The sequence below is a fragment of the Chroicocephalus ridibundus genome, chromosome 28 (genome assembly GCF_963924245.1).
Source record: "Chroicocephalus ridibundus chromosome 28, bChrRid1.1, whole genome shotgun sequence".
Classification (NCBI taxonomy): Eukaryota; Metazoa; Chordata; class Aves; order Charadriiformes; family Laridae; genus Chroicocephalus; species Chroicocephalus ridibundus.
In genome coordinates, this window is record NC_086311.1 from 50,148 (window position 1) to 61,359 (window position 11,212).

At 62.3% G+C, this 11,212-nt stretch overlaps 1 protein-coding gene across 1 annotated transcript; it reads left to right on the top strand.

Annotated features, from left to right (window-relative positions):
- Positions 1-4,236: 4,236 nt before the first annotated feature.
- On the top strand, positions 4,237-7,232 carry LOC134507799 (zinc finger protein 345-like). The gene is made up of 3 exons (XM_063318671.1): positions 4,237-4,305; positions 4,621-4,695; positions 4,921-7,232. Exons 1-3 carry the CDS (start codon positions 4,272-4,274, stop codon positions 7,104-7,106), a joined length of 2,295 nt encoding a protein of 764 aa, XP_063174741.1. The 5' UTR covers positions 4,237-4,271; the 3' UTR covers positions 7,107-7,232.
- The last annotated feature ends 3,980 nt before the right edge of the window (positions 7,233-11,212 follow it).

An 11,212-nucleotide genomic window follows, 5' to 3' on the forward strand; every position in this document is an offset into this window, starting at 1 on the left:
CTGGCTCTATAGGGGACGGAGGGGACAGACCCCCCCGACACCCCAGCCCCAAGGGGACCCCCCCCGGACCCCCAACCCCGCTCCCCCTTCCCGGTCTATACGGGACAGAGGGGACCCCCCCCAAAACCCCAGCCCCAAGGGGACCCCCCTGAACCCCCATCACCGCTCCCCCCTGGCTCTAGAGGGGATGGAGGGGGCCCCCCCGGATCTATAGGGGATAGAGGGGACCCCCCCACATGTCTATAGGGGATGAAGGGCACCCCCTGAGCCCCCCATCCCTGCTCCCCCCCGAGTATCTATGGGACAGACGGGACACCCCCCCCCCCACCCCCAGATCTATATGGGACGGAGGGGACCCCCCCCCGGGTCTATAAGGGATGGAGAGGACCCCCCCTGGATCTATAGAGGATGGAGGGGACCCCCCCCAGCCCCCCATTCCTGCTCCCCCCCGGGTCTATAGGGAATGGAGGGGACCCCCCCAGATCTATATGGGATGGAAGGGACCCCCTCGGACCCCCATCCCTGCTCCCCCCCCCGAGCCTATAGGGGATAGAGGGACACCCCCCCCCCCGCGTCTATAGGGGATAGAAGGGGACACCCTCCCCCCCCCGCCTCCCGGGTCTATAGGGGACAGAGGGGACCCCCCAGGCCCCCCATCCCCGCTCCCCCCCCGAGACTATAAGGGATAGAAGGGACCCCCCCCGGGTCTATAGGGGACAGAGGGGACCCCCCAGGCCCCCCATCCCCGCTCCCCCCCCGAGACTATAAGGGATAGAAGGGACACCCCCCGGGTCTATAGGGGACAGAGGGGACCCCCCAGGCCCCCCATCCCCGCTCCCCCCCCGAGACTATAGGGGATAGAAGGGACCCCCCCCGGGTCTATAGGGGACAGAGGGGACCCCCCAGGCTCCCCATCCCCGCTCCCCCCCCCGTGTCTATAGGGGATAGAAGGGACCCCCCCCCCGGGTCTATAGGGGACAGAGGGAACCCCCCCCAGGCCCCCCATCCCTGCTCCCCCCGAGACTATAGGGGATAGAAGGGACCCCCCCCCCGGGTCTATAGGGGACAGAGGGGACCCCCCAGGCCCCCCATCCCCGCTCCCCCCCCCCGTGTCTATAGGGGATAGAAGGGACCCCCCCCCCCCGGGTCTATAGGGGACAGAGGGGACCCCCCAGGCCCCCCATCCCTGCTCCCCCCCCGGGGCTATAGGGGATAGAAGGGACCCCCCCCCGGGTCTATAGGGGACAGAGGGGACCCCCCAGGCCCCCCATCCCTGCTCCCCCCCGAGACTATAGGGGATAGAAGGGACACCCCCCCGGGTCTATAGGGGACAGAGGGAACCCCCCCCCAGGCCCCCCATCCCCGCTCCCCCCCGAGACTATAGGGGATAGAAGGGACCCCCCCCCCGGGTCTATAGGGGACAGAGGGGACCCCCCCCCAGGCCCCCCATCCCTGCTCCCCCCCGAGACTATAGGGGATAGAAGGGACGCCCCCCCGGGTCTATAGGGGACAGAGGGAACCCCCCAGGCCCCCCATCCCTGCTCCCCCCCCCGTGTCTATAGGGGATAGAAGGGACCCCCCCCCCGGGTCTATAGGGAACAGAGGGGACCCCCCAGGCCCCCCATCCCCGCTCCCCCCCCCGTGTCTATAGGGGATAGAAGGGACACCCCCCCCCCGGGTCTATAGGGGACAGAGGGGATCCCCCAGGCCCCCCATCCCTGCTCCCCCCTGAGACTATAGGGGATAGAAGGGACCCCCCTCCCGGGTCTATAGGGGACAGAGGGGACCCCCCCCAGGCCCCCCATCCCTGCTCCCCCCGAGACTATAGGGGATAGAAGGGACCCCCCCCCCGGGTCTATAGGGGACAGAGGGGACCCCCCCCAGGCCCCCCATCCCTGCTCCCCCCCCCGAGACTATAGGGGATAGAAGGGACCCCCCCCCGGGTCTATAGGGGACAGAGGGAACCCCCCCCCAGGCCCCCCATCCCCGCTCCCCCCCGAGACTATAGGGGATAGAAGGGACCCCCCCCGGGTCTATAGGGGACAGAGGGAACCCCCCCCCAGGCCCCCCATCCCTGCTCCCCCCCGAGACTATAGGGGACAGAAGGGACCCCCCCCCGGGTCTATAGGGGATAGAGGGGACCCCCCCCAGGCCCCCCATCCCCACTCCCCCCCGAGACTATAGGGGATAGAAGGGACCCCCCCCCGGGTCTATAGGGGACAGAGGGAACCCCCCCCCAGGCCCCCCATCCCTGCTCCCCCCTGAGACTATAGGGGATAGAAGGGACCCCCCCCCGGGTCTATAGGGGACAGAGGGAACCCCCCAGGCCCCCCATCCCTGCTCCCCCCCCCGTGTCTATAGGGGATACAAGGGACCCCCCCCCCGGGTCTATAGGGGACAGAGGGGACCCCCCCAGGCCCCCCATCCCCGCTCCCCCCGCCCCCCCTCCCGGGATGCTGCGACTCCGCCGAGCCCCCCCGTTCCAACCCCCCCGCCCCCCATCCCCAGACGGGGGTTCAGATGGGACACCCCCCCCCCCAATCCCCCCCCAATCCCCCCCCCCCCACTTTCCCTTCCCCGAGCGGGGACAAAGCCGGGCGGCGCCGGGAGCATCCCCGGGGGGGGGACACACACACACACGGGGGGGGGACGACACACACGCACACAACAACACACACATCTCCGTTACCTGCCACCTCGGGGGGGGGGGGGGGGGGGCGACACGGACACGGAGGCGACCCCCCCACACACTCCTCCCCACACCCCCCCCCCCCACCCTCCGTCCCCCCCCCCTTCCCCCCCCCCCCCAACAGGCCTTTCTCAAGAACCACAAAGGCGACTCCAGCTCGTGGCGTGTGTGTGTGTGTCTGGTGTGTGTGTGTGTGTGTGTGTGTCCCCTTCTCCTTCCTGTTGGGGGGGGGCTCCCCCCCCCCCCCACGCCCCCCCTTCCCCTCCATCGCTCCCGGTTGCTCCATCCCCTTCCTGTGTGTCCGGGCTCACCCAGCCGGCGTGCAACAGCCCCACCGCCGCCCCCCAGCCTCCTCCTCCTCCTCCTCTTCCTCCTCTTCTTCTTCCTCACCCTCTCCCCCCCCCCCACCCTTAAAAAAAAAAAAATATATCCCCCCCCCCCCCCTCCTCCCAACCCTCTCCCCCCCCCAACCCGCCCCTTTCCATTCCTCCATCGCATCCGCATCCCTCCGCTCCCGGTACCAGGTAACGGATGGGGGGGGGGGGGGTGTGGGGTGGGGGGGGGGAAAGGGGTTGGGGGAGGCGGGGGTGGGGGTGGGGTGGGGGGCACCCACCCGACCGCACCCCGACGGCTCTTCATCCCCCTTCATCCCCCCCCCCAACCTCCCTTCGGGGTGATGGGGAGCCCCCCCCCCCCAACCCCCCGGCCATCATCCACACACACCCCCCCCACCACCATCGTCTCCTCGCCCCCCCCCCCCGCCCCATCATCCCCCCCCCCCCATCATCCCCTGGCCCCCCCCATTTATTTTTACCTTCGTTCCCTCCGATTTCCCCTTCCCCCCCCCCCGGCTTCCACCCGCCTCGTGTTTTCATATCCCCCCCCCCCCTAAATTTCTCATTTTATTCTCATTTATTCTCATTTTAACACACACCCCACCCCCCCCCCGCACCCACCTCCGCTGTATTCCCCCCCCCCCACCGCGGGACGCCATCCCCCCCCCGCCCCCCCCATTTCTCCCCCTTGTCACATTCCGATTTTCATTTTCCCTCCAGCCCTGTTGCATTTTAATCCTCCCCCCGCGCCCCCCCCCCCCATTAGACTTCCATGACACCCCCCCCCCCTTTAATTTCCACCTCGGTTCTATTTAACCCCCCCCCCCCTCCATCCCTGGGGTCGCCCCAAGCCTTATTTAAGCGCCCCCCAACCTTCCGGGGGGGGGGGGGTATTTATGGGGGAGGAGGGGGGGGGAGTGTCTTTTCCTATGGGGTGATTTAGGGTGAAGCCCCCCCCCAAACACCCTCGGGGGGGGCGGGGGGGCACATCGCACCCCAGCACCCGTCGCCACCCAGGGTGATGCTGGGACACTGCCCCCCCCCCCCAGAACGATGCCTACATCCAGGTGGTCACGGGGTGGGGGGCACCCAATTTGGGGGGGGGGGGTGGTGGGTTGTCGTCCCCCCCCCCCAAACCGTGGACCCCAATACCTGTTTGTGTTGCAGGGACACCCCCCACCCCCCCCCCCCAGCCACGTGTCGTGTGTCCGTGTCCCCCCCCCCCGAGTTTGGACCACCGGGACGAGATGCAGGAGAGCTACGAGAGCGTCATCTCCCTGGGTGAGGCCCTCCGTTCCCTTTAATTTCTTCTTATTCGAGGCGTATTAAAAATTAAATTAATTACCTTCATTAGGGGGGGAATTTATACGGTGCGACAACACCCCAAAATTGCCGGAATTAAGCTTAAATAGAGCGTTGGGGGCTTGGGGGGGCGGGTTGAGGGGGAAGAATTCAACCAGGCCCCCGTTTCCTTTCTGGCTTCTTCCAGCCAAGTCTTGGCGTTATAATTGGATTTAATTTTTTGGGGGGGGGGATGTGGGGGGGGGGGGGGGTGGGGGGAAGAGCCATAATCGGTACCCGACTGTCTCCCCGTAGCCGAAGAAATCGCCATCAGTTGGCCGCGGATCACCGCCTTCGCCGAATCGCATCGCAGGAGGGGTTTGGTCGCCGGTAAGTCGCCCCCGTAACGGCGCCGGCGATGACCGACAACGGCTTTCGGAAGGCCCAAAACCGTGGGGTGATGGGAGGGGGACGACACGGTGGCGGGGGGACGGGGGACGGGGAGTCGGAGACGCCAACCGCGACGTCGGGAGGGATGGGGGCAACCAACCGGTGGGATTTCCCCTCGTCGGGGTGGTCTTCACCCCCTTTTTTCTTCTCCCCCCCAACCTGTAGACGATGGGTTGTTGAGCGAGAACGAAGAGGAAGAGCCACCACCGGGCGAGCTGGAGAAGGTGGACGCCGAGGGGACACTGGTGGGGAAACCCAAAGGGACCAGTCCCACCAGTACGGAAGGGACGAAACCCAACGACAGTCCCCAAAAAGCCGAAAACCAACCCAGAAAACCATCGGGCAAGCGACAGGGGAAATCGGGCCACCGAGGCTTCAAGAAATTCCCCCCGCGGAGTTTGCTGGGCCACCACGGCCGGTGCCACGACTGCGGCAAAGCCTTGGCTTTTGGGTCGGCCTTCAACAAACGCCGACGAGGGACCGAGCGGCCCCATAAATGCCCCGAATGCGGGAAATGTTTTCGCCTCAGCTCGACCCTCATCACCCACCAACGCCGACACGCCGGCGAGAAACCCTACAAGTGCCCCGATTGCGGCAAGACCTTCAGCGTTGGCTCGGCCTTCATCCAACATCAACGGGTCCACGCCGGCACCGGCGCCGGGGCGGCCCCTTGTCAATGCGGCGTCTGCGGCAAGAGTTTCCCGGCCAGCGCCAGTTTGGTCAAGCATCAAAAATTACACCTGGAGGAAAAACCCTACAAGTGCGGGGATTGCGGGAAGGGTTTCAACTGGAATTCTCACCTGGAACGGCATCGCCGGATCCACACCGGCGAAAAACCCTATGCCTGCCCCGAATGCGGGAAGAGCTTCAGTTGGAGCTCCCACCTCGACCGGCATCGCCGGACCCACGCGGCGGCCGGTGAACCCCCTTGCCGTTGCGCCGATTGCGGGCGCTGCCCGCCTCCCCGCGCCACCGAAAGCTCCAAAACCCCCGAGAAACCCTTAGAGTGCAACGAATGCGGCAAAGGCTTCACCAAGAACGCGGCGTTGGCCAAGCACCGGCGCGTTCACGTGGGCGAGAAACCCTACAAGTGCGGGGAGTGCGGGAAGGGTTTCGGCTTGAACGCCGCCTTGTTGCAGCACCAACGGAGCCACGCTGCCGGCAAACCCTACCAATGCGGCGATTGCGGCAAGAGTTTTGCTTGGAGCTCCCACCTTGACCGCCATCGGCGCATCCATATGGGGGAGAAACCCTACCGCTGCGGGGATTGTGGGAAGAGCTTTTCCCAGAGTTCCCACTTGGAGAGACACCAACGCGTCCACGCCGGCGCCGAGCAACCCTACCAGTGCACCGATTGCGGGAAGAGCTTCTTGGCCTCCACCAAACGCCGGCGGTTGTTGAGCGGCGCCGGCGAACGACCCTGTAAATGCACCGATTGCGGGAAGAGTTTTCTTTGGGGTGCCCGGGCTCGACCGGCACCGGAGAGGACCCATAAGTGCAGCGAATGTGGGAAAAACTTCACGTACCGGGCGGAGAACGTCAAGCATCAAGGGACGCAGACGGGGGAGAAACCTTATACCTGCCCCGAATGCGGGAAGAGCTTCGGGCAAAATTCGGCGTTGGTGAAGCATCGCCGGATGCACACGGGGGAGAAGCCCTACAAGTGCGGGGATTGCGGCAAGAGCTTCAGCGTCCGCTCCAACCTCATCAAACATCAACGGACCCACCTTGGCGAGAAGCCCTACAAGTGCCCCGATTGCGGGAAGGGTTTCATCCAGAAGTCGGACCTCACCAAGCACCGCCGCATGCACACGGGGGAGAAGCCCTACAAGTGCAACGTCTGCGGGAAGTGCTTCAGCGTCTCCTCCAACCTCATCAAGCACCAACGCATCCACCTGGGGGAAAAACCCTACCAGTGCTCCGAGTGCGGCAAGAGCTTCATCCAACGCTCCGAGCTCACCATCCACCAACGCGTCCACACCGGCGAGAAACCCTACAAGTGTCCCGAGTGCGGCAAGTGCTTCAGCCGCAGCTCCCACCTCAACCGCCACCAACGCACCCACGCCGGCGACAAGCCCAAAGCCGCCGCCGCCGCCGCCGCTGCCGCCGCCGTCACCCCCTCCGGCGGCTTCTCCGGCGCCGCCTTCTCCCCGCCGTTGGGCGGCTCGGCGGCCCCCATCCCCTCGCTGCCCTCCTTCCCTGCCTCCCCCTCGCCCCTGCCCATCCCGTCCCTCTCCAGCCCCGCCCTGGACCTGCCCTGGGCCCTCTCCTTCCCCGCCCGCGCCTTCCCCCACCCCTCCTTCCCCTCGGCCCCCGCCTCGGGGGCCCAGACCCCCTCCCTCATCAACTGAGGGGTGGCCGGCCCTGGCGGCGGCTCCAGCCTCCTCCCAGCCTCCCCAGCCACTCGCCCGACACCCGACTTGGGTTGACCTCAAAGCCCCATCGTTGGGGGGCTCGTTCCTGCCCGGAGCCGTTCAGCCTCGGTGGCTAATTAATGATCACACTAATTAGAGGATGGGAAAGTCCTCCTCGTTCTGGGGCTCCAGCCTCCTCCCGACCTCCCCAGCCGCTCGCCCGACACCCAACTTGGGTTGGCCTCAAAGACCCATCGTTGGGGGGCTTGTTCCCGCCTGGAGCCATTGATCCTCCGTGGCTGATTAGTGGGCTAATTAGTGATCTAATTAGGGGGACCTATCTAATCTATGGGATTAGGGACCCTGGCTGCGGCCACCAGCTCCATCCTCCTCCCAGCCTCCCCAGCCGCTCACCCAACACCCAACTGGAGTTGACCTCAAAGACCCATCATTGGTGGGGGTCTTGTTCCCACCTGGAGCCGTTCACCCTGGCGGCTAATTAATGGTCTCGCTAATTAGAGGATGGGAAAGTCCTCCTCATTCTGGGGCTCCATCCTTCTCCCGACCTCCCCAGCCGCTCGCCCGACACCCAACTTGGGTTGACCTCAAAGACCCATCGTTGTGGGGGGGTCTTGTTCCCACCTGGAGCAGTTCACCCTGGTGGCTAATTAATGGTCTTGCTAATTAGGGGATGGGGACTTCCCCCTCAGGCCCTTCAGGCCCTGGCTCCATCGTTCTCCCCGACCTCCCCAGCCGCTCGCCCGACACCCAACTTGGGTTGACCTCAAAGACCCATCGTTGGGGGCCTTGTTCCCGCCTGGAGCCATCGATCCTCCACGGCTCCCACCTTGGAGCATTTTGGGAGAGAAAAAAAAAAAAAAAAAAAAAGGCAGAAACGGGGGTTTTCCCACGTCGCCGCGTCACCCGAGAGCTGCCACGAGGGACGCCCCCCCACCCCGTCACCTGCGGCGTCTCCTTGAGCTCGTCTTATCCCTCATCGTTCCTCAGAAACGGAGCCAGTCAGGGGTTTTTCGTCTTTCGGTTTTAATCGTTCTTTTCCTTTCGAAAAGAAAATACTTCGGGGCAAAACCGCGGGGGTTTTGTGACGGCGCTTTTCAGGCACTTAATGGACTATTTTGATTTTTCTTTCCCTTCCCCCCCCCCTCCCCGCCCCCACTTTTCCACACGGACTTTGCAAAAACTATGCGTTTGTGGTGGAGGGGATGTATTTTTTTTTTTTTAATTATTATTATTACTGATTTTCCGGAATTTTTATCTTTGCTTTTGCTCCGTCCCTCGGAGCGGGATTCAGCGCATTTCGGTACTATCGGGAAAAGGCGGTGGCGGTGCTTTTTTTTTTTTTTTTTTTTTTTTTTTTTGCCACCCGAAATCCCGATTTCTCCCATTTCCCCATTTTTCCTCCTCACCGGGGGATCCAGGGCATCTCGGGGCTGGGGTTGTTGGGGGTCGGTGGGGGCGGGGGGAGAAATAAATGAAGAAAATTTTTAAAAAATTTAAAAAAAAAAAAACAACAAAAACCACACGAAAAGAAACAGAAAGGGTCACGCGCGAAATATCAAAGCGTCGAAAGAACGACAGAAGAGGAAGAATTAAAGCGGAGAATGACTGTTTTTTCCCCAAAGGGGGTAAAAAGCTGACATAAGCTTTTTTTTTTTTTGGAAAAGCCGGGAATTGCTGAAATCTCTGGAATCGGGAAGGTTTCGACTGGAACTGGAATAAGTCGAGGGGTGCGGCGACGCTGCGGGTCGGCGTGTTTATGGAAAAAGGAAAAAGAAAAAACATGAGTTTCAGATGTTGGCGAGAGGAAGAGGAAGCAAGGTAGGTGCGAAGAAAAAGAGGGAAAATGTCAAATAACGGGGGGAAAAATAGAGAAAATGGAAAAGAAGAGGAGGGAAAGAAAGCAAAGGAGGGACGGGATGGAGGCGGAGCTGCACCGTCCCCTTTCCCCATGGAACAGCCCCCTGAGGCTTGTCCCCGGCTCCGTGGGACGTGTTTTGGGGACCCGCCCAGCAGCTCGGCCAACCCCGCTGATGATGTCACACCTGTGATGTCACCGATGGCACGACTGTGATGTCACCGATGGTAGAACCAGGACGACACTGCTGGCATAACCGGGATGTCACAAGCGGGGATGTCGACTGGTGGCAAAACCATGACGTCACCGATGGCTCAACTGAGATGCCACCAATGGCACAACCGTGATGTCACCAATGACGCAACCAGGGTGGCGTTGCTGGCAGAACCGTGATGTCACCAATGGCACAACCATGATGTCACCAATGGCACAGCCATGATGTCACTGATGGCACAACTGGGATGTCACCGCTGGCACAACCACGATGTCACCGCTGGCACAGCCATGATGTCACCAGTGGCACAACTGGGATGTCACCAATGGCACAACCGTGATGCCACCAATGGCTGAACTGAGATGCCACCAATGGCACAACCGTGATGTCACCAATAGCACAACCATGATGTCACTGATGGCAGAACCATGATGTCACCAATGGATCAGCTGGGATGTCACCAATGGCACAACCATGATGTCACTGATGGCAGAACCATGATGTCACCACTGGCTCAACTGAGATGCCACCAATGGCACAACTGTGATGTCACCAATGGCACAACCAGGGTGTCATTGCTGGCAGAACCATGATGTCACCGCTGGCACAGCCATGATGTCACTGATGGCAGAACCATGATGTCACCAATGGATCAACTGGGATGTCACCACTGGCACAACCATGATGTCACCGCTGGTTACAACCATGATGTCACCGATGGATCAACTGGGATGTCAGTGCTGCCACAACCATGATGTCACCACCGCTACAACCATGACATCACCCAGGATGTTAATTCCATCCTTGCATCACGGGGGGGGTCCCCTCCGGACACCCCACCCCACCCCTCCGGGTCCCGATCCCCGACCGGTCCCACTTGGGGGAGGGGGGACGAAACTCGTTTGAAGGGGCCCCAAAATCTCCTGTTCTTGCCTCAATTTTGGCCACCAGTCAACGGGGATGGCTTTGGACGCCCACCTCCGTCAATCAGGCGTTAACGAGCGCCTCGGTGGCCCTCACCCCGCCCTTGCACTAATTGTGCATTAACGAGCGCGCTAATTACCCGCTCCCCGTGTAGATGCTGCCCTGCCTTGGGGCCAATTCGGGCTAAATTTAGCCCCAAAATCAAGGGCGTGGTGAGATGAGGTGCTTTGGTGGCTTGGTCCGGACGGTGTCCCCAAGGCGGGGGGGGGGGGTGTGTGGGGGGTGACACGAGGGAGCCCCGAGGGGGGGGTGTGGGGGGTGACACGAGGGAGCCCCGTCACCCCGCAGAGCCCAGGACCTTGCAAAGGGGGAAGGGGGAGGAAGAGGAGGGAGAGGGATGAAGTCAAGAACGTCCGTCCCCGGAAAAAACACCCCCCGCCCCGAAACCGCGATTTAAGTGAAATTTCTCTATTTTCTGGTGTTGTCCGTGCTTCCGAAACCGGCGTGGACGTGTCGCTGTGCTGCTTGTCAACGGTCCCCGTCCCCTCCCCTCCCCGATCCGTGTCCGCTGGCGGGGACCTCCTTGCCTTGTCCACCGCGGCTTTTATTTTATTCTTTTATTTTATTATTATTTTTTTTGGGGGGGGTGGGGGTGGGGTGAGAGTGGGGAAGGGGGTGGGGGGGTGGGGGGAGGGAAGAGTCGCTTTCTTTCCACGAGTAGCAATTAATAAATTTAGAGCGTAGCAACCCCGGCGGCGCCGCAGTCCTTTCCCACGGCGGGCGGAAAAGTCGGCCCTTCCTCTTCCGTTGGCCTTGGAAGGCTTCGGACCACGTCGCGACCCCATCTTCCGCGGATAGTTTTTTTTTTTTTTTTCCTCTTTGGTTGGGTTTCCTGTTGGGTTGCCCCAGTTTGAAGCCCAGTCGCGGTTAAAAAATGTGCGTTTTTGTTGTTGGTTTTTCGTTTTGGTTTTTTTTCCCCACTGCGAGATTCCCAGGAATCCAGTAAAAAGGGAACGGGATGGAGGGCAGTGTTGAGCCTTCACCAACTGAAGCCTTCGTTCGTGGTCACCAGCCAAGAGCGTGGTGGCC